At 45.2% G+C, this 21,567-nt stretch overlaps 1 protein-coding gene across 3 annotated transcripts in view; it reads right to left on the bottom strand.

The window, feature by feature from the left end:
• PLXNA2 (plexin A2) overlaps positions 1-21,567 on the bottom strand; it is a 324,357-nt gene that overhangs the window by 170,267 nt on the left and 132,523 nt on the right. For all 3 annotated transcript variants that reach the window (XM_075909971.2, XM_075909972.2, XM_075909970.2), the window contains exon 4: positions 15,146-15,280. In XM_075909971.2, the coding sequence (XP_075766086.2) occupies positions 15,146-15,280 (135 nt within the window). The remainder of the gene's footprint in view (positions 1-15,145; positions 15,281-21,567) is intronic.

Here is a 21,567-nt window from a genome sequence, read left to right as displayed (position 1 = left end):
GCTGACTCATATTAAATTGCGACCCACTACAGTCCGCCGATCCGTTCTAGCACTACTACCACTTAGCCAGTTACTCCCCATTTTATAATTGTACATTTGATTTTTTTTTTCTTTCTTAAGTCCAGGGCTTTTCATGAGCCTTCATCTTGACAACTTCGGACCAATTCTCCAATTTGTCAAGACTGTTTGGAATTCTAATCCTCTCCTTCAAAATGCTTACAACCCCTCCCAGCATAGTGTCATCTGCACATTTTATGAGCATGCTCTCCACTCGACTATCCAAATTATTAAAGAAAATATTTAAGAGCTCTCGATTTAGGACTATAGGGAATGCTGCAGTATAAGAACCTGACTAGAACTGAATCCTCAACCCATCTCGGGGAAGAAGGATGTTAGTTGGGGCGGCTTCTCCTCCCAGGACTTGGTTCTGCAAGAGAGTCCTAGGGCCCGACTGGGTTAAATTTATCTTGTAATTTAGGTTGGCAATCAGGCTAGATTTTCTTGCCTTTCCTCATGTCAGAATTACTGCAGGAAATGGTGCTTGTTGCTTTGTTTTTCTCCTTCCAATTTGGAATGGCACCAGCAAGCAGAGAGACTTAATGAAGTCAAAACCAGCCTATCAATCACATTTCGTGGAACTTTTCAGAAGTACAAGAAAAAAAAAGACATTTTCTTATTGTTTTCAATAAAAAGTTCAGATAGATCTGAAGTGGTTTCAAACCTTTCTGTTTCCTTTTAGCCATACATTTCAGCCATCTAGTACTGAGCTGGCATTGGATGGAGTCCAAGCAAGATCAGGGAGCTGAGATGTTGTCACGGCAAGTGGTAAGTGGTTGCAGTTTTCTCCGACTCTGGGGGGCTGCTGCCAAGTGGGAAGGGTGTAAGATGCCAACTTGAGTCAGGGCAAGACCTTAAATGCCCTAAGTTGCCACTTGTATGGAGTATGTCTATGGCCACGCCTGCCTGAAATTGGTTGCAACCCATCCCTGTCAAATTCTCATGTCTGTATTCAGGGGATGACGCCTTAGTATGGGAAGGGTCTCTCTGCCTTCTACATTTACTTCCCACAAACTTCATAATAATAAAGTGACACTCTATACCGTATCCCTTTTTCCATTTCACCCTTGACTGGATCATTTTATGCATCTATTCCCATTGCTAATTCAAACTAATTAAAGTATAAAATCGAATAATTTGTGCAATTTCAGAGCTCCCTTCTCCATATTGTGAGTTATGTGTCTTTTTTGTTCGCGCCCAGCATGAACAATTCCCTTCCTCACCGGCTGAGTAGCCGCCAAACTCATTTGCTGAGAAGCCTCTGTTAGAGCAGCACAGAATGAGAAAAGGGGGGGAAAAAAACCTGATAGAAAAAGAGGAATCTGAGGTTTGCTTTTAAATTTCATAGCTGAGCACTTTCTGAAATGGACAATGTGAAATTTCAGATTTCTCCTGTAAGTAATTATCCGACTAGGGAATATGATTTCCCCTCTCATTATTCTTATTACAGGGTGAAATTCCAGCAGAGACTTATCTGGATGCCCGCTTTCAAACTGGAACCAGCAGGTCACAATAGCCTCCCCCTCAATTTCTGAATATGATTTTTAGAATCATGTAGGGATTTTAGTTGTTTCCTTTGGAGGAGCCCGACATCACACTCCCTCAAGGTGTCTCAAGTCCGAGAGCCAGAATCACTAGCCACTTCAAAATAGTGGTCCAAGGTTCTATGTTATCTGAATGATTAAATTCATGGGTAAAATCCTGGTGGCTTCTGAAGTGAACGGGAGTTTTGCCACAGTGGAACTAGGATGTTCCCAACATTAGATCCAATCAGAAGCCATTAGTGGAAAGGATACTTGGCATTCAGACAGTGGATGCAAATTGGAATGTTAGTATGTAATTGCTGCACTGGAAGGTTCAAGAGGGCGAGAGGCAGGCTGGGTAGTGCAGGAAGTTAGCCTACGGCCTAGCCTGTTCACCTCTGCAGACCCCCAGTATACATCTCAGCTCAGGGCAAAAAATAGGTGAGTGGTCTCTGCCGAATCCTGTTCATTCTTACTACAGCAGAGTAGGCCAGGGTTGCCAGCAAAGTAGGCCAGAGTAGGCCAGGGATGTTAAAATGTAGGCCTGGCCAAAGAGTTTGTGGGGCCCAAGGCGGCATGTTGTGTTGGCGGCACCATGTAGCCAGGTGGCTCCCAGCCAGTGTGGCAAGCAAACAGCTGAGCAGACCGGCGCCGGGCAGAGCGGGGCCCAAGGCAACTACCTTGCTGCCCTTGCCCTAAGACCTGGCCTGTTAAAATGCATTTAATTATTTAATCATGTAACCCCTGAAAAATGCAGCTGTTACTCAGGGGAGGGGAAGGCAGAGGCTGGTGCATGAAGGGGGCTGGCTTGACTCTCACCTGCCCCTCCGTGCTGCTGCCTCTGATAGAGAGGCAGCAGTGCGTGGCGAGTGGGGAGTTTTTGTAACTGCACATGTTAATAAATGAGCCCAGGCTTATCAGTTAACCACGTAAACGGTTACACTTTCATATCCATAATTTGCAAGTGCAATGGGGGCAGAGTTGAGTGGGAAGAGATGGCAAAATCCATTTTGGTGCCAGACAGATTACAAGATGGGGGGGGGGGCAAGAATAGCTACAACCCTGCATACCCAGAAAAGAGAGCTACTTCCCACTGGAATGATCAAAACACTGATCAGCAAAAGTATGTCCATTAAAACACAAGAACGACAATGCCTCTCTATTACAAGAGGGATAAACTGAGGCAGCAAGAGGCTGCAAGCTGCCCACGGACACACAGGAAATTGACAGCAGAGCCAGAAATAGAACACAAGAGTTCTGTGACTCCCAAGTCCTCTGTTCCAATCAGTGGACTAAGCAGATAATGTCTGAATAGTTGTTTTGTAACATCCTGGGATAGACCAAGAACAGATTCCCATGCTGATTAAAAAAAAAAAAGTGCATTGTATACATTTTAAACCATTTGAGTTAAATGGAAAGAAATTAATTGATACATCAGCAGGGTTCCCGGTACTCTGCGCACATGCCTCTGAATATTAGCATCTTAAATGGAGCAAAATGCATCCGCGTCCACCATTTGCTTTTAAAAACAAGCAAACGTTTTGCATGTTGGTCCGTCTTCAGTTCTCCACCTGTGAAGTGACAGGCACGCACCGAGACCGAGGCAGCAGGCAAATTCAATATTTACTAAGCCAGGGATAATAGGAGACCTGCCATCTGCAATCAAAAGAAGCTAGTTTAATAAAGCAGCGGTGGCAGTTTGAGTTGAAATGTATAACATTGGATTAAGTTTCCTTGTTCTCATTCTGGCACCGAAAGAGACAGATCACAGCACTGCCAGCAGATAAAACAGTCGTGGGCACGACATGGGCTAGTCATGGGGAACAACTCCTCTAAAGGTTTTAAACCTTTCCCCACTATGAAGAACTGCCATTTACCCCCATTGACAAATTCTTGTGCACTAGTGGCTTTGTGAAAGTGTCTATGTGTGTCTATAAGCATGTGTACAGTGAGGGAAATTGGAAGTATTTCAGGTTGCCTGTCTGAAAATGAAAAATAGGTCTGGGGAGCACGAGAAATTGGAAAGGGAAGCAAATACAGAGGCAAGTGCATGCTGGGAGACCTGTGGTTGGCAGAGGAAACACACACACACACACACACACTCACTCTACGGCAGGTTTAAAAGGAAGAATCATAGGAACAAGGCTTAAAATATGCCCCATTTAGATAAACCTGCTGAATGACTGATGTTGAAGGTTGATGCTGGGCTGGAGGAATTTTAACTTTCTATTCTATGAAGGCTCATCTTATAAGGGCCTGCTCCCGCACAAACTTACACACCTCACTTTGCACCAGTGAGAGCAATGACACTCCTCATAAGTCCTTGCAGGATGGGAGCTGTAGAAATACCATGGAACTGACCCAGGCAAGGACAAATTAAGAACCACTGTTCTGCATATATGACAAATGGACTGTCAACAGGAGGGAAAAAGGAAAAAATGAGACAATATGTTGTTCCACCTGCCTGCTTTAAAAAAAAAAAATGAACAATTAATGCTAGCCAACACATCCTGCTTACCAGGTAGCTTCTCTTAATGACCTCAGATTAATTTTTAGCTGGATTTCTTAATTACCTCTAATTGCCTACGGAAAACAAAACAAAACATGAAAAGCTGGATTTTTAGACTGAAGCTAGTCTAGCGTGACCAGGTCATCAGGGAACATGTCAGTTTTATGTTGCTGAGAGCACCTCTCAGAGCCAAGTCCCTAACTCAAGGAGTCTCCATCATTTTCACCTTGCTGACCTCACTCTTCTAGAGAGACCGTTTCGCAGAGAGCTCTCCTTCCCCATTGCCGGATCCTTGTTGCCCACTTCCTTCTCATTTACCTCCCTCTTGTCCTCCTCATTCATGCCTGCACAGCATGCTTCTGGCAACTCTGACACTTATTTACGTGAAAAAGAAAAAAGACAGAGAAGTGGTTTTAGACATCTGAATGTGATGTAGTGGCTGCAACCAACAAGGAGACAGTATCATGACACCAGGCAGGTCAGTCTCAGAACCTGCTCACGTTTAACAGAGCTTGTCCCCAAAAGGCCCTTTTAGAAGAATGAAGCACTTCCTGGAAGCTTGCTGCATTCCCCCCCCCCCCCCCAAAGGATTCATTTCTTGTAAAAAAGGATTCATGATTTGCATCAACCAAGTTAATATTTTCATCAACATGCCTTTTAGTGAAGGTTTTGGCTTCTATTTTTTCCATGGATGTTGATATAAAAAAATTTGAATAAAAATTAGGAGGAGGGGGGAATGAATAATGGGTATGTTGAAAAACCTACAAAGCAAAATCAACTTCAGAATGTATTTCTCAGATTTTTGACCTGCTCAGATCTTTAACTCAACACCAACAACATGTGATGGGTGAGAAGAATCTAAATTTTCTATGGGGATGTTTCTGCTAATGTGTGGAAAAAAAGATGGGAAGAGTTGAAGAGGTTAGATGCTTTGACTCCACTTACTCTGAGGGTAGGTTGTCATCCCAGAACAATGTGGCGGTACATGGGTCAGGACTTTAAACCCAATTGGAAGGGAAGTGAGAAGGCAGTAACAATACCATAGGGAACCTCGCTGTTAACTTCAACAGGTTTCTAACTACAAGTTATTCTTTGTAAAGTAAAAAAGGGCCTTCAACATCCTTAGTAGGTTGCTTTAAGCACAAGCACATTTCTTTGCATTTGGGATAAGATGTTTTTTCAAAAGCACTTAAGTTTTCTGCCAGGAAATGCTGTTCTGAACTTCTTTGCAAAAAACATATCGATTTTGATGACATTTCTCTTGGGAGAAAGACTGGCATTCGATCAAAACCCAAAAGAGTTTTGTAGTTTACACCCACAACCAAGAATTGGCCCATACCTGTTCAGAAGAGCAGTCCCACCCCCACACATATCCACCAACTTGGGACCACGCCAACCCTAGCAACAAAGAGGAGCACCCAGGCCTGACTTGCTGAATTTTTGGCAAACGTGCGTGGACTTGGGGTTTGTAACGAAACCCCTTAAGTGGACACGAGGCACAGAAAGAGCAGCTTTGCAAACTGGATGCATGGTTCAATTTGAGAGGAGCAGTAAAACTTTAGGTCAGGGGTGGGGAACCCCACATTTAGCTTGCGTGGGTCCAGCCCTCGAGGCTTATGGCTCCCCTCCCCCATCGCCACCCCCTATGGGGCGGGAGCACACAACATCTACTAGCCTAGGCTTCCCAGGCTAAGTTGTGTGAGGGGAATGTGGGGAGTATCTTCTTCTCAGTTTTGGGCCATGTCAGTGAGGGGTTGGGATTAGTTTCTTTGGGGGGGGGGCGGCTCCTCACTTGTGAGAGGCCCTTGACTGACGTTTCTTTTGGTCAGTGGCCCTCTACCCAAAAAGGGTTCCCCACCCCTGCTCTAAGTAAATACTATTTTGAGCAAGTGTATCTGAATCCAACCAAATCGCCACCAAACACTTCTAAGATTATGCCCAATGAACTAGCAGTTCAGCAAGCAGGCAGCAGAGCTAAACCTGTAATTAGCTTGCTTCCCCCGTTAGGACTCCAGATTTTTATCCATCTTGTGCATTTTTACTGTGTTTTCTCCGTTTCCTTCAAGACACGCTCTGTATTTATGGCCTCTCTGTCCCAGGATTGATGGACTTCCTTGTTTTTCTTTCAGTCTTCACTCCAATTCCACACCCTTTTAAATCATCCAGGCATCTTCTGCCCTCCGCCCCCACCACTCAGTTCAAAGCAAAGCAATTATCACAGGATCTACATGTCTTGGGGTTACAAGATGGTGAGCTAGATCACAAATTATTCCCAGAGACTCCTGCAGGTCTGCAGCTCCTGACATGCGATATTTGTTAGGCAAATATATCACCGCTAACAGGAGAGACACCGTTTATTCATATAAAACCCTGGTGGAGCACATGGTATATATAGAGCAGCTGCACTAGGTTTTAGTGTTTTCCCATTCTGTATGTAAACAAGGTAGTAAGCAATCACCCGATTAGACCTTGCATATGAGGATTTGTAATCCCCTCCCCCCGTCTTATTGTGACTGCTCTGTAGCTATCTGGAAGGGAGGAGGCTGGGTTCACACATATCTCATGAGCATACTGGTCCATTGCTCGGCATGGCTCATGAGATGTGTGTGAACCCAGCCTCCTCCCTTCCAGATGAGAGAACTCCAGTTTTCAACGGTGAGAGAACTCCAGCTTTTCAATGGCGCCTCCTCTTCATTAAAGCAGTTTGCAAACTGATTCATCCATGGAGCCCCCTGTTACTCCCCACAGCTTGCAGATGGGGAAACTGAGGCACAGAGCGGGCAAGTGTCTGGCCCAACAACACGCACAGTGAGCTCGGAGCAGAGATGGCAATAAAAATCTGTGAGTTCCTGTCCCCTAGTTCCATGTGCTGAGCTATGTTGCCCTTTGCATGCACCTTGATTAAGGTAACGGAAGGTAAGTGTCTGGAAATCACTTGGTGAGACGGCAGAGAAAAAGAGAGAAAGGCAGAGAGCGCACAAGAAAGATATCTCAGCCCCAGGCTGGAAACTCTAAAGGAAAAAAGATTAGACTAAACCTGTCGACTGATTAGAAAACCACCAACTCCCTAATCTTCCTTTTACAGCAGCCTATTGTGGAGCCAGAGACCTGACACAAGCCCCCTAGAGCAGATGTTAATTAACTGCTACCGGTCAAAACCTATGTGTAACCCATTACAGCTTCAGATGAGGTTGAGAGGAAACCTCGGTGGGCCCATAAAACAGCTCTCTCCACCCCTTTCATTCAAATAACCTTCAAGAATCAATCTCTCCACCTCCCTGGCTTCTTCCATGGCAGAGTTCACCTGCCTCCCACTGGCGCTGGGGGAGACGGCCCATCATTTATACGGGCAGGCGGAGGCACAGTACGTTCTCTTCTTTGACTGCGTTGCCCTTCTTGTTGGGACGTGAGGGGAATCGGTAGGGGCTGGCATTAATCTTTCCCACCTCCCACCCAGTGACGGGCGGGAGCGCTGCTCGGCTCATAATATTCTGCATAAGGGTCTCTGAACTACATCAAACTGGTATAAAAATGTCACATAAGCCATGAGCAATCACTCAGGCGCTTTGGTGCTCTTTTCCCTCTCTCTCTTCTAATTATTTCTAAAGGTAAAATTGGGAGACCCACCGACGATTCCCAAGTAAGGATGAAAGGGGTTTGGAAGCTGCCTGACTCCCATTTAAATGAAGGTCCCCTAATGGAGTTTTACACCCGCTTGCACTCCAGAGCAGTGTGAAAAGGCCAGTGTAATCTCCAGCTATGGCCCTTCCATGACCTCTTGTCACGCAGTTTATGGATTTTATTCTGACTCCAGCTGATGGAGTTTGATTTCTATTATGGGAGTGCCTAGAAACTCCAGGCGCTTGCCCAGAAAGCATCTAGTCTAACCAACCAACCACAGAGAACTTCGCTGGCAGGAACACTCATGGGGCAACACAGTTTACATGGATGTGGGAGAATATTTACGGGAGATAAATTTTGGATTATGCTCCCTCTTCCCTGATTGGAGAAGATACCACATGGCTTACCAGTCCAATGAAAATATGAACAAGCTACATATCAAGAGTCATTTGAAGAACGCTCCTTTCAAAACCATGAGGAAGAACAAATAAACTGGAGAAAAAAATCACAATCTGTTCACAGGTAGGAAGAAGAAAGTGAAGCCTAAAGAAATTACTTGTGATGACTTGCTCATCTTTCTCTGCTTGTAACACTGCTGTTGCACACTGTACCTGGTGTATGTCAGACTGTCACTACTATATTATAATGACAATAATAATAATACCACCACCACCACCACCTCGTTCTTTCAGAGCACTTTTCATCGGTAGATCTGAATGCACTTCACAATCATCAATACAGTTATACTCACAACATTCTTGAGTCAGGGCAATGTTATTATCCCCTATGGACAGATGTGAAACTGAGGCACAGAGAAGCTAAGTGAATTGCCAAAGGTCATGCAAGAAGCCTGCGTCACTTATAACAAAGATTCCACCATCAGAATTTAGTGGACAGCTTTTTAAATAAATTAGGAAGAGAAAGACCTAGCAAGCCCCATTTCCTGACTAGTTCAGGATTATCCCCTACACACAACTCTGCAGTATGATATTCAGTCCTTTTTTAAATACCTCATTTATAGCCATCAAGTCTCATCTAACTAAAGTGTAAGCTCTTTGGGTCAGGGATTGTCTTTTGCTCTGTGATTTTACAACACCTAGCATGCTCTCAGCCCGGGATCCATTTGCAACTGTAAATGGTAGTAGCGCTGCATGACTAACAGGCACCAAAGCATCAGTGGGCCTGTTTATCCCCATGTCAGTTTCACACCATCTATGTCCCTTCATTTCAATAGCCACTCGTGATTTACACAGATGGAAGGGGGGCGCACCGTCAAAGTTGCGGTCGATAAAAGCGCAGCTATGACTTGAAGGTGGACAGAGAGCAGACATCCGGCATAAGAAGGGGTTATAACCTTGCAGTCATAAAAATTTTTCTGCCCTGCAGGGTAAAAAGATAATTGAAAAGCTCTGCGTTTCGTTTATAAAAAGGCCATTCCCTTCACGGCAGGTGAATAATTAGGGCCCCAGGACTGCATTTCTATAAAGCCTCTTTACTGACTAGAACGATCCCTTTAAGGGTGTTCCCAGCAAACTGTACTCAGATCCTCATTCTCGGAGATTTCCTTACACATACAGACATGTGGTTTATGATAGATTTACTATGGGAACGATACGTCCTTATTCAAGAGGCCTATGGCAGCCCCCAGCCTATTGATGGCTGCTCTGCTCTCCTGGTATCATTAACCCCTCTTCTGCTGCTTCTTGTTTGCAGACTCACCACAGGTAGAGTATGTCTCCATATGCTGCTACATATTTCTGCTGCACTGATTCCAACAGGGGTCAGGGAAGCAGGTGGAAGGATCAAGAATCTCAAATTCAGCATTTTATTTAATTAAAAAAAACCAACCCTGCTAATTGAACGTAGGTACCTGTGAAAAATGAGAGGCAGTTCTTGTTGGGATCAGAGCTAAATCTGCCATTCCCTCACCTCTGACATGCCAACACATTTCTGTCTTGAACTGCAACACCTCCTGCTATTCCAGTCCTGAAACATCACGTAAGTTTGCCAATGCCTCTCAACCCTGACCTACAGCATCTTGGGATCCTGCATAACTCTGCCCATGCATCTCAGTCCTGATCCACAATCAACAGCGTTATTTCTGTACTGGCCCCTCATGGAGTGCTGCTAACCGCTATTTAAGTCCTGTGCGGCCTGTTAGTGGAAATGTTTGGTGGAATGGTGCTGGATTTTGGGAGAGTGAATTTCTGCTATTAACAGTCCCTTTCAGACACACTTCCCTTATAACCTAAGTGCTAGCTAGAGCAAAGTGTACAGAGAACAAAGTCAGCTCCTCACACAACAGTTCTTAACAGTAATTTCTAACACATACAGGTTGAACCTCTCTAGTTCAGCATTCTCTAGTCCAACAACATGTGTGGTCTGGCATGATGTTAGTTAGCCAGATGATCACTTATCCTGGGTTTAGCCAAGTTTCCCACGATTCCATAAAGTTTGTTTACAGCCACCAGTCCTAGTTCTCAGTATTCTGTGCTGTTCTTTCGCTCTAATTCACCCACTAAGTGTCTTCTAAGAGCCCATCTGGTAGTGGAAGTGTTGGTAATGCTGCCAGCCATCATTGACCTCTCATGGTTCAGCAACTTCTCTGATTCAGTGCCAGCCAGGTCCCGAAGGTGCCGGACTAGAGAGGTTCAACCTGTATTTGACAGTATCCTGATGATAGCCCTGGAAATGGAGTTTCTCTTTCTTTGTGTGTCTTTAAACTGGGCTATGCAACAGCTGGTGCTGCTTCTTTACTGTTAAAAGATGTGACAGAAATCAAATGTCAAATCACGTGTCCTAGTAAAAGCTGGTGACAGAACAGGAAAGGTGCACATGAGGACCATAGCTAAGTTTGAGTGAACTGCCACCACTGGGAACTGTGGGTGCGGGACCATGAGACAAAAGCCAATGTCAAGGTGGAACTGCCATACACTTCATAGGACTCCAGGCTTTCTGATTAGACGCTTGTTTTTCCAACCTGATACCAGCCACACCTAAGACGAGCTTGATGCAGAAATGGTATGACCGTACTTTGTCAGAAAATATCCCCACTTGGATATGGCTTCTTGATCCTGTGCAACCCCAACCCAGCACAGATCCTTTTATTTCTTCTCCTAGTTCGCACTAGTATCATCAGTGGTGTTGGTGAAGACACAAGTAGGGGAATGCATGTTTTTGGTGGGCCCTACAAAAATGGTGGGGTTTTAAAAAGTTGGTTACAGAGAGATGCTAAATATTTGCTGAAAAGGGGGAAAAGTTACATACATCACAGCATCTGGACAACCTTCTCCATCAGGTTAATAAATAATTGCTGGCAGCTCTGCTTTAAGGTTAAACTACCTGCCCACATCCCTTTAACTTGGGTAGAAATTTCACTCTCCTTTCCTCTTTGACTCAAGACCTTTAAAGCCATTTTTATTGTGCATATCCAGTTCTTTTAAGGGCATTTCCTAGTATTTACAGCATCACAGCTTCTGCAATTGATGGGCCTTTCTGCTTTTCTCAGAACTGACCCTTGTTAAATCACTGGGCATCTTTTCTGCACAGGATTCAAGGGAAAAATACAACCCCACATATTTTGCAGAACTATTACATCACAACACTATAGGGCTGCAGGCTCAGAAGGAGAAAGATTGCTGGAGAGTTCCATCTAGACTGATGCTCTAGGATCTCTCACTCCCAATCACAGACCTTTGCAGCACATAATGGAATTTACGCTCCAGGTATGTTTCATTATTTACTAATTCTCTCCACTTCGTTTTGCTTCACAATTAAGCAAATTAGCAACTTTGATGAATATTTAGACCCTCTCGCCTCATAAGAGATGAGATGGAGGCATCCCTGCTGGATTTCCCTTGGAAACCTATTTCAAACTCAGGTTGTTTTTAACTCCCTTCCATGGGTGTGCGTGAGAGATAATGTGGCCCCCAGAAAAACGATCACAGCATCCAAGTTTTAATCTGGGGCATTCGATTTTAGAAAAGTCACACAGCTCCTTGCAATGTCTAGTTTCTCTGCATGGGCAGAGCACCATGGACTCAGTGCCAAGTAAAATAAACTGAACAAATTGTCTAATGCAGTGGCCTAGTGCATTCTGGGAAGAAGTCCTAAATTTGTACCTATTTATGGTAATTTCTCCTACTAAGTTGCTATAATCAGATGATTTAACTACAAGGATTTTTTTTTTTAATAGAAGGGGAAAATGGGAAAATGCCTTACTCTTTCTAGAAAACATTTATTCTCTGGCATTAAATAACTTTACAGCTAGAGAGTATATTTTCCTCCCGCCTCCTCCTCTGCTTTGACATGGTTTACAGATGATATTTTGAAATGACAATGAACTAGCAAGTGTGATTATAATAATACCTAACAGTTATACAATACTTTTCATCTGAGATTCTAAAACACCCTACAAAGGAAGTCAGTAGCATTATTTCCATTTTACAGATGGGGAAAATGAGGCATGTAGATAGGAAGCCATTTACCCAGGGTCACTCAGCAGGGCAGTGGCAGAACCAGGAAAAGAAACCAGTCTCCTGAATCCCAATCCAGTGCTTTGTCTACTAAGCAGCACTGCCTATAGTGATACTGCCTTCTTGTGGATGGATGCAGAATGGCTCATATATGTATCATATGCTCTATAATGCATAACAACTAATGAAGATTCAACATTAATTCAAGTGGAAGAGGCCTGTTTTTACTGCAGGAGGATTGGATTTTAGCATGGAGGAGCATTTAGTGGCCACGAAATGCAGGATGGTGTAGGAAAGCACAACGCACATAGGTCATTACACATTTATTACAGTGTCGATCTGCAACCTCAAGATTTTTTGTATTGCCTGCCAACTTTCCTCCTTGTTGGTGCATTTCACAGGCACACGGCTACATGACAGGCTGCCATTACGTGGGTTAAATACCCACACCCATTCTGACAAGTAATCTGAATACTCAGAGTTACCACTATTGCTCTGGTCCCAAGTGAATACAATGAGATTGTGACACCTAGTACAACCACTGTCTGGCTGTGCCAGTCAATGTAAGCCTTAGACTGAGCTCTGATCATTCCAAAAGGAGGTCATAAAGAATTCAGCTATGGAGAACATGTAGGCGCCCTTCCTTCCAGTTGCAGAAGGTGTGGGCATCTCCGGACCTATGCTAACAGCCTGGGACTCAAACTGACTTCCCATTCACCAGAGAAATGAGATTAGGCCCTTTAGGTGCTCCGCAAATATTAAAACATCCCGCGTCAATCTGAGACAGGCGCCCAGCCTTATCGATGAAGGAGTCTTTCGTTGCAGCTTGAACCTCTCCAGCATCCTAGGGACCGGTGCTGAGCCAGAGAATTTGCCGGACCATGGGAGGTCAATGTTTTCTAGCGGCATTACCAACCCTTCCGCTGCTTGCTGGGCTCTCAGAAGATATTTAGGGGTACATTAGAGCTAAAGAACAGTATAGAACACTAAGAGCCAGGACTGAGGGCTTTAAACAAATGTTACGGGACCGCGGGAAACTTGGCCACACCCATGAACAGTGGCCATCCAGCTCAATAAAATCTTGCTTGACCACAGATGTTGCCAGACCACAGAGCACCAGACTAGAGAGGTTCAGCCTGTACCCTGTTTTCCAGCAGGGTGGATGGGGAGCAGGGCATTGTGCCTTATAGGGGTTAACTGAAAATGGAAGAAAATTCATTGACATCTGGACCTCTTCAGATATAACTTCTTACCCTCCCCCACAAAGCACTAGTTCTATTCATCTGTATTCTATAGTTGGGAGTGATTGCCACTAAAATGCTGAACAGAGTCAGTGAACCCAAGAGCTTGGCTTAGCAGTTGGGACGGCTTGTGTTTCCTCATCTGAGAGAGGAATGGCTGATACAGCTCTGTTACAGTTGAGGTCCTGTATTATTAACACTGTGTTGGCTCCCTCAAGCAATGGACGCCAGTGGCCTGCAGCCCATAAATTTTCATCATGATGATTTTAGCTTTGCTTTGTACAGTCTGGTCCCTCTTTTCAGAGGGGCAGTTTATCACTCTCAGAAACAGGTTCAGAGGAAAGGCCTCACTAATAGTAAATATTGGGGAATCTTTGAGGAGCTGACACAGCCAGGAGGCCTGGGGGCAAGGTTGGGGGGCAGTTCTGTGCCCCCGGAAGAGGCAGGTCCTTGGGAGGAAGGGGCGGGACTGGGGGGCAGATGGCCTTCTGCACTGCCACCCCCTGCAGCACTGAAAGTCGCCGGCACTATTTCAAAGGGAACCAGGGTTCCGGCTGCTGCAGTAGCAATGGCATTGGCCAGGCACTCCGGGCCCCTTTGAAACACCAGGCACTAGTGTATTTTCCCCTTTGTCCCCCTCTATCCCTCCCCCATTGGCCAGCCTGAACCTGACCCTTCTGATTTGGGCTCCCAAACTGAGAAAAGTTTTAACTTGGTCAGGCTCGTCGTCTGTGGTGTGATACAGTCTCCAAGAAATTGCTGCCTGATTTATTACAGCAAGCGCTTTCTGTTCCAGGGGTTTTGATAGGTCAGGACTGAGGAGCACTAACGGAGCTGAGAGCCTGGGAAGATGCAAGTTGGGACTAAAGTGCATTAGCAGAACTCCCAGAGTGTAGATAAAGGCCTGGGCATGCACCTAAGCACTGAAATTACCCTCATCACATAAGAAATAACCATTAATGGTTTTGTATTCCCACAACACTCTGGTAAGATAGGAAAGTATCTCCATTTTAGAGATGGGGAACTGAGGTACAGATTAAGTGACTTGCCCAAGACCACATGTGATACATGTGGTAGAGCCAAGAATAGATAGTAGTTTTCTCCAGTTTCATTTCAATGCCCTATCTCCTAGACCACCTTTCCCACATTTATGCGCATGCATGCCGCAGACTGGAGAAGTAGCAGCAGCTGATTGGGATTGAAGGCAGGACTAGCCTAGCAAAGAATTGATATATGTGAACATTTAGTTGCACTAGGAGAATCTGCTTGCACAGCCTCTCCCTTCAACATGTCCTGGCTCCAAGCCCTGTTTTCAACAATCTCTCACTTTCATGAGAATTTGAAAAATATCTCACTAAATCCAGAAAACAAAAAAATCATCACTGGCATTCCAACACAGCTATGCAAAATCAGCCTCCTGCCAAACTTGCGGATGGTGAGACTTGTGATGGGGACATATTTTCCTAGCAGACTAAGATCCAAATCCCAAACCATATTTCACTGATGTCAACTCAGCCCTATCTCTGTTTCTTGCAGACAATAGCATGCTCGCATGGAAGAAAGTCCCTTCACTTCTCCTGCACAGATGGGCAGAACTAGATAAAAGTAATCCTCCTTTGGCACCATGCCGATCTGTACTGACCACTGAACAGTGGCTCCAAAAGTGCGGTGCACAGGGGTAAAGCAGCAGCCAATGAGGTGTAGAAGAGCACTGCTTACCTGTCTCTCCGACATGACATACAGATACTTCTGGTCAACAGAGAAGGCCATGTCTCGAAGGATAGGGCTCCCATCCTTGAAAACTGGAACCATTTCATATTGAATTCCGCCATGGGGAGGCCCATCTGCTCGGATCTGGAAAAAGGACAGGCAGAGGACAGGTCATGTGCAGAACTGGTGCTTGCGTACTGAAGACATAAGGCAAGGAATGCTCACAACCGACACGAGGGAATGGAGTTAAAGCCGAGGGTCTGTTTACACATCAATGCAACATCACTCCCACACATGATGAGAAATAGTGAGATTTCCAGCTGGCCTGGTGAAACAGCAACTTCATTGGCTGATCACAGTTGTCCCACGCTTACCTTGCACACCTCTCACTTGCTGGATTCAGATGTTGGCTTTTGTCTTAAGTTTAGGCCTTGTCTACACCAACCCGCACCGTCGATGAGACTAATCTATGAGACTTCAGCTATGCTAGGTACTTAGTGTGGTATCTTGTGTGGGGGAAGGTTGGCAGGGTAAACTGTCGATGCTGGCTACTCTTCTCGTTCTAATGGAGTACTGGCGTCAACGGAAGAGGCCTTGGAGATTGATTTATTTATTATGTCTAAGCAGACATTAAAAAATGACAGCCAGTGGATTGATCACTGATACATAGTGTGGGTTTCCATTGACTTCCTGATTCTACTGAACTTTGGGGAAAAGGAAAGAGACTCAGAAAGAAATAGTCTTTCAAAATCTGTCTCCTACTGAATGAAAGATGAGCAGAAATGCACCCTGGACTGCAGAAAACAAACAGGTTCTCCAATACTATTTTTAAGCCTCCCCTACATGCAGAAGGGATGTAAATGGTTAAACAGTTAACTTGTGGGGGCAGGAACCCCATGAGGCCCACCACAGGCAGAGGATGCTGCAATCCAGCCAGAACACCCCCTACCTGCTGCGGGCTGGCTTGACCCTGCAGCCCGGGCTGAGTTTAACAGGTTAACTAATGAAATGGGATTTGATGAATTTAAATGGAATTTTATATCCCTAGTACACAGACACTTGGAGCTGGATAATCAGACGTGTTCAGCATTCCATAGGCATCCAGTGTGAGGTTTTCTGAAAATACCTGCTTGAATGGGAGCGGAGCTTTTTGGAAATCTAATCCTGAATGTGAGTGCCGGGGCTCTGTGAAAACTCTGCCCAGAAAGTCTGATCTCTCTTATACCAGTATAATTCCATTGACTTCACTGAAGTTACTCCTGGGCCTTTATCGTTTAGAGTGATTTTGGGAGTATGAGATACAACAATATAATACTGTAAATTATTGACCATCTAATGGCTTCCCATTCTCCCACAACCCCGGTTCAGTATTACATCTGTCAAAATAGGGGAGCTGGCTGTTTTTAGAAATATGCTTGGTAAATATTACATATTTTAGAGACAGAGGCTGGATCGGATCTGATTTACAGTGGCCACTTTTCTATTCAGGTTCCTGTACTGCTTATCATCATGGTATGTGAGCTCCTTTCAGAAGCGCATTGAGTGAAATGACTATCATTTGTCTCTCATGATTCTTTCGGTCTTCCTTTCTTCTCTGACTTGTGACAAAATTGTGGGTGAATTTACAAACATGCGTACACACTTTGGATGGGATTTCAAAAGCAAATAAGAGACCCCAGTTCACACGTCTTGTTGAAATGGGACTTATGACTCTAAAAATCACTCGTTTGAAATTCACCCTTTGGTTACAGTGGAGTTACCCCCAATGTATACTGAGGTTTGAAAGCAGAACCAGCCCCAAAGTTTTAGGCTGTAAGAACACCCAGGAAGAGTGACCCAGACTGACTATCCAACTTTCCCCTCAGCGGGAAAGTCCTTTAAAATATTAAAAGAGTAAGGACTGAGTCTGCCACATTCTGAGATGATGTGGTCCTCTGAGATGCTATGTCAAATTCATTTGGCAGCTTCTTCTCTAGCTAGAAGCTGCCACATGAACCGATAGCTGAGTGGTCGCATGGTTTGTTGAGACTGAATGTCTGCTAGTCTTTTGGCATGGTGATTTGAAGCTGTATGATACAAATCCCTCGCCCTGCAGGAAAACTCGACACAAGTCATGATAACCCCCACTGTTGCGGAGATCACACCACCTCTTCCAAAAATTAATAATTTATGGCCTTAGAGGCTAAGTGCAGAGCTGGGAGGAGAATAAACAATTTACATTTTGACTGTCCTACCAGGATTTGCATATTTAAACAGCCATTTGATTGCAAGGCGGTGTCTATATAACACCAAGCTGAAAACAATGGCAAGCCTCAGGCTGGGAGATTAAACCCGCCATGCGAGGCAATGGTTCCAAAGGGCCTATTGATGGCTCCATGGCCCTCAGTGACAAAGATACTGTTACATGCTGGCTAGCAAACCATAGCATGTCTCAGGTACCTGCAAAGCATATGCATGCTGCCCTGCTAGGAAAGGAAAGTACAAGGGACCAGAGTCTTGGGAAAAAAAACTCTTATAGCAGAATTGTGACGCTGGAGTCAACATACTTTGCATTGATTTTCTGGGGTGGTCCCACGGTGTGAGGTTGATGGGAGAAACACTCCCGTTGACTACCCTTACTCTTCTCAACAGTGAGGAATACTGGTGCCAATAGGGGGTGCTCTCAGCATTTGATTCAGCGGGTCTTTACTAGACCCACTAAATCAAACTCCAGAAGATCAATCACCAGAGTGTTGATCCTCTGGTAAGTGGAGACGTGGCCAAAGAAGCCATCTGTTGCAGAATCATGCTATGCTATCTTGCTGGAGCCCAGCCTGCTGCTCAGTTACTCCATGCCTGACTGTTGAGACTGAGGCATGAAGAATCCAAGTTCGGAGGAGGCTGAATCTTCATAAAAGGTGACAGGGCTTGTGGCAGAGGCATGTGACTATTCTTATTTACCTCACAGGCAGTATGCAGGGATGGAGGAGGAATCCCTGCCTAGGGATTAGAACTCCAAACTGGAGAGCTGAGGATCTAATCCTTGACTCTCTACGAACTCACTGTATAGCCCCTTGTCAAATCACAATGGAGAAGGACATTTACTGCTCAGCACCCATGGAAAAATCAGTCCGTGTGCCTGTGCCTCAACTTCTCTGTCTGTAAAATGGGGATAAGAACACTGCTCCTCCTTTACACACCTAAGTTCTGTTTGCTCAAGATTCCATGACAGTGAGAGACACCATTATCAGATTCACAGAGGAGAGAAGTCATCTGCATCCAGTCACTAAATGCACCAGCTTGTTTGGAAGAGCTTTGGGTACCTCCCTGCCAGACTTGAGCAGCGAGTTGCATTTGGACGTGCTAACATATTTATTTTCTGGGCATCTCTCCCATCTTTTCACCTTTTAATTTTTTTTCTTACTAATGAGAAGAACAGGAGCCAAACTGAATCCGTGAAGAAGAGAGGAGGAAGGGGTTGAGATCTGCACCCAACCCCAGCTTTGAATTCCGTTATTATAGACTCCTAGCAGGCTACGCTGGAAGTAAAAGTCTGACAAACTTTTAGAGGGGGAAAGTTGGATGAAGCCAGAAGAGCAAATCCTGTTGCGAATTATATTGGTGTAAAGACGCTCCACTGACTTTATGGAATGCAGAGACAAGGGCAGAATTTCATCGTAAATTTCCCAGGGACGACGACTGTATAAGTCAGTGATCACCAACCAGTAGATGAGAATTTACTGGTAGATCCTGAAGCTTCCAACAGGTGATCCTGACTGGTTTGGCTGGGAGGCTATCAAGTGACAGCACTTCAGCTGCCCCTCCCACCCCCACTGCCAAGGGGCTCCTGTCCTCTACCTAGGCACTGCCTCCCCCCCCCCCCCCACAAGGATCCTGCTGGTTGTGCAGGGTAGGGGATGCAGGAGAGGGAGGCACTGTACCCCCTGTACCTCATCTCCACAGACTGAGCAGAATGGGGCCTCAGAGAAGTGGTGGGGCAAGATTATTTGGGTTTGAGGTGGATCCTAGATTAACTTAAATTCAAAAAGTGATCTTGTGCTTAAAAAAGTATCACACATATTGACTTCCACGGATTGACTCTAGCATTATGCTCCTGTATCTAAGGACAGAGATGAACCCTTTGTCCATCTCTCTGGAGTTCACCTGGAGAACTGGAGGGGAAATGTTTGTTTTTTTTTTAATCGCAAAGGAATGTGTGTGAACTACAGGCAAGTTCCTCTACAGCTGTTGGTAATGGTACGTCTCTCTGCATATGTGCTGTCTTTATGCTTAATCAGGAAAAGCAAGCAAGAGCTCTGTCTGACGTTTGTTACTATTAAACCAATCTGGATTTGTGAGAACCCCTTTCACTAAACATACTCACAATTAAATTGGTGTTTATCAATTATTGGTTATCAATTGACAGGTTACTAATGAACAGTTATTATCTCAGTGGGGCATGGTACCATCAATCACAGAGGACCTACAGTGTGGCACCTGGTCCTTCCGGATTCCTATTGCTATTTTTCTTGCTCTGCAGGGTGAATTCCCTTGAACAACATCGAGTTCCTTTTAAATCAACAGCCATGAAATCACATCTTCCCTTCCCTCAGGTAATGTTCAAACCATCAGCTCTTGCTGCCCTTAGAGCAGGGGGAAGTTGAGAGTTCCATGACTATAACTCAGTCATTTAAACTAAGCTGCAAAATCCATCCCACCCAGCTCCTTTCCCCCTTGAATTCGTGCATCAGCAAAAGCTGTCAGGAGACATGCATTTGGTCTAGTGTCCTCTATAATCTCCCTGCTAAGTTCAGGTATGTCTACCCAGCAGGCCTAAAGTAGAATTAAGCTAACCAACTCCAGCTACCCCAATTGTGTGGCTTAAGTTGAAATAGCTTAAATCGGCGTTTGGCACTGTCTACATGGCAGGAAGTCAAAAGAAGAACACTCTTTCTTCGACTTCCCTTACTCCTCGTGAAATTAAAGTTACAGGAGTCAGAGTAAGAAGTTCTCCAGCTCGACATTATTTCAAAATAAAGGCTTGTAGTGTAGACACGGTCTATGTTAATACGAAATAACATTGCTGTGTAGACGTACGTTAAGTGACTCTTGCCTTTACCACTGCTCTGTCTCCAAACCTAAGATGTTCTCCCAGCCTCTATCTTCCGCTGTCTCTCTCCAGCCACCCATCGTTAAACTAGCTGTTTAAAGCTGTTGCCACGGAAACAGTCTCCACCGTCCTTCCATGAAAATGTCTGATTGTAATTTGTGGTGCATTTACTGGCAGCTGCCACGCTTGCTGGGAGGCAACTTTCTCTCAGGGAGACAGCCTGACTGGAGTCGCTGAAGAGGACACACTAACATTTCCCACTGTTTCCCATTTCCTTCACGAAGAGACATGTCATCTTAGAGACAGGGAGGCCTCAGGGATAAGGCACTGGATTGGGGCTCAGGAGATCTGTGCTCAGTGCCAGCATTGCCACACACTCCCTGTGCGACCTCAGGCAAGTCGCTTAACCCGTGCCTCAGTTTCTCCTTTGTTAAATGGGGTTAACAACAACTTCCTTTTCCCTGTCCTTTTTTGCTGAGCATTTGGCACCTCACACAACGGCATTTTGCAAGATGGCTTGCCCCACGGGTGGCTAATGCAGTTCACTTAAGACTTAGTCTAGCGGTATCAGGAAGATACAAGCATGCCTGAGCGAGACAGAGAGAAAGCTCTGCCATCTCTAACGGGTTAGCACTGGAACAGGGTGTAGGAGGGAAGGTAACCAGCCAGATGAGCGGTGTGGAGCTCACGCAGCTGGCTGCTTTTAATCTGCTCTCTGAGCCGCTATTCGCCTGGAGAGAATCAGTTATATTAAACCTTGTGCCTTGAGTGTGATGTGCCAGCTCAGGTACAAGAGCTCTGAGAATGGTTACAAGAGGCTGTGGGGGGCTGGGCAGGGCACACACTAATTGCCGCGGTTGAGAGTGACACAACTGCAAGCAGGACATGTGGTCCAGATGCTGGGTTCATTTGGGCTTGGGCTGCTGGAAAGCAACACTATAAATATCCATCGTGTCCCAAAAGGGACCACCCCCTCTAAGGGAAGAGGCATTCACTGCAGCTCCATTTCTCTCTGTAGCTGGCTCCTCCTTTGTGGTATTGTTACTCATGCTAAACTGCCGCCCTTCACCTCTCCCAGAATTTGGGCTGTGGTTTCTCTTCCCTTATTCCATGATATTTTAGGCCCTGAGTTAAAAAAAAAAAAATCACCCTACATAAATGCTGGGGGACTGTTCACGACAGTACGCCTCTTTGGAGGATAGTCATGCACCTGCTAGAGTCGCTTGGCCACAAAGAGCCACTGTCGTCCTTCCAGCTGAAAAGATGTGAGAAGCAATTTCATTATTGGGTTGCCCTCTAGCTCAGACTCCTCTGGCAATTGTCTCTCAGAACCAAGTGTAAT

This window comes from Pelodiscus sinensis, chromosome 27 (assembly GCF_052426305.1).
Source record: "Pelodiscus sinensis isolate ZL-2025 chromosome 27, ASM5242630v1, whole genome shotgun sequence".
Taxonomy (NCBI): Eukaryota; Metazoa; Chordata; order Testudines; family Trionychidae; genus Pelodiscus; species Pelodiscus sinensis.
The sequence above is the reverse complement of the archived record's forward strand: the minus strand, read 5'-3'. Positions and strand labels throughout refer to the sequence as shown.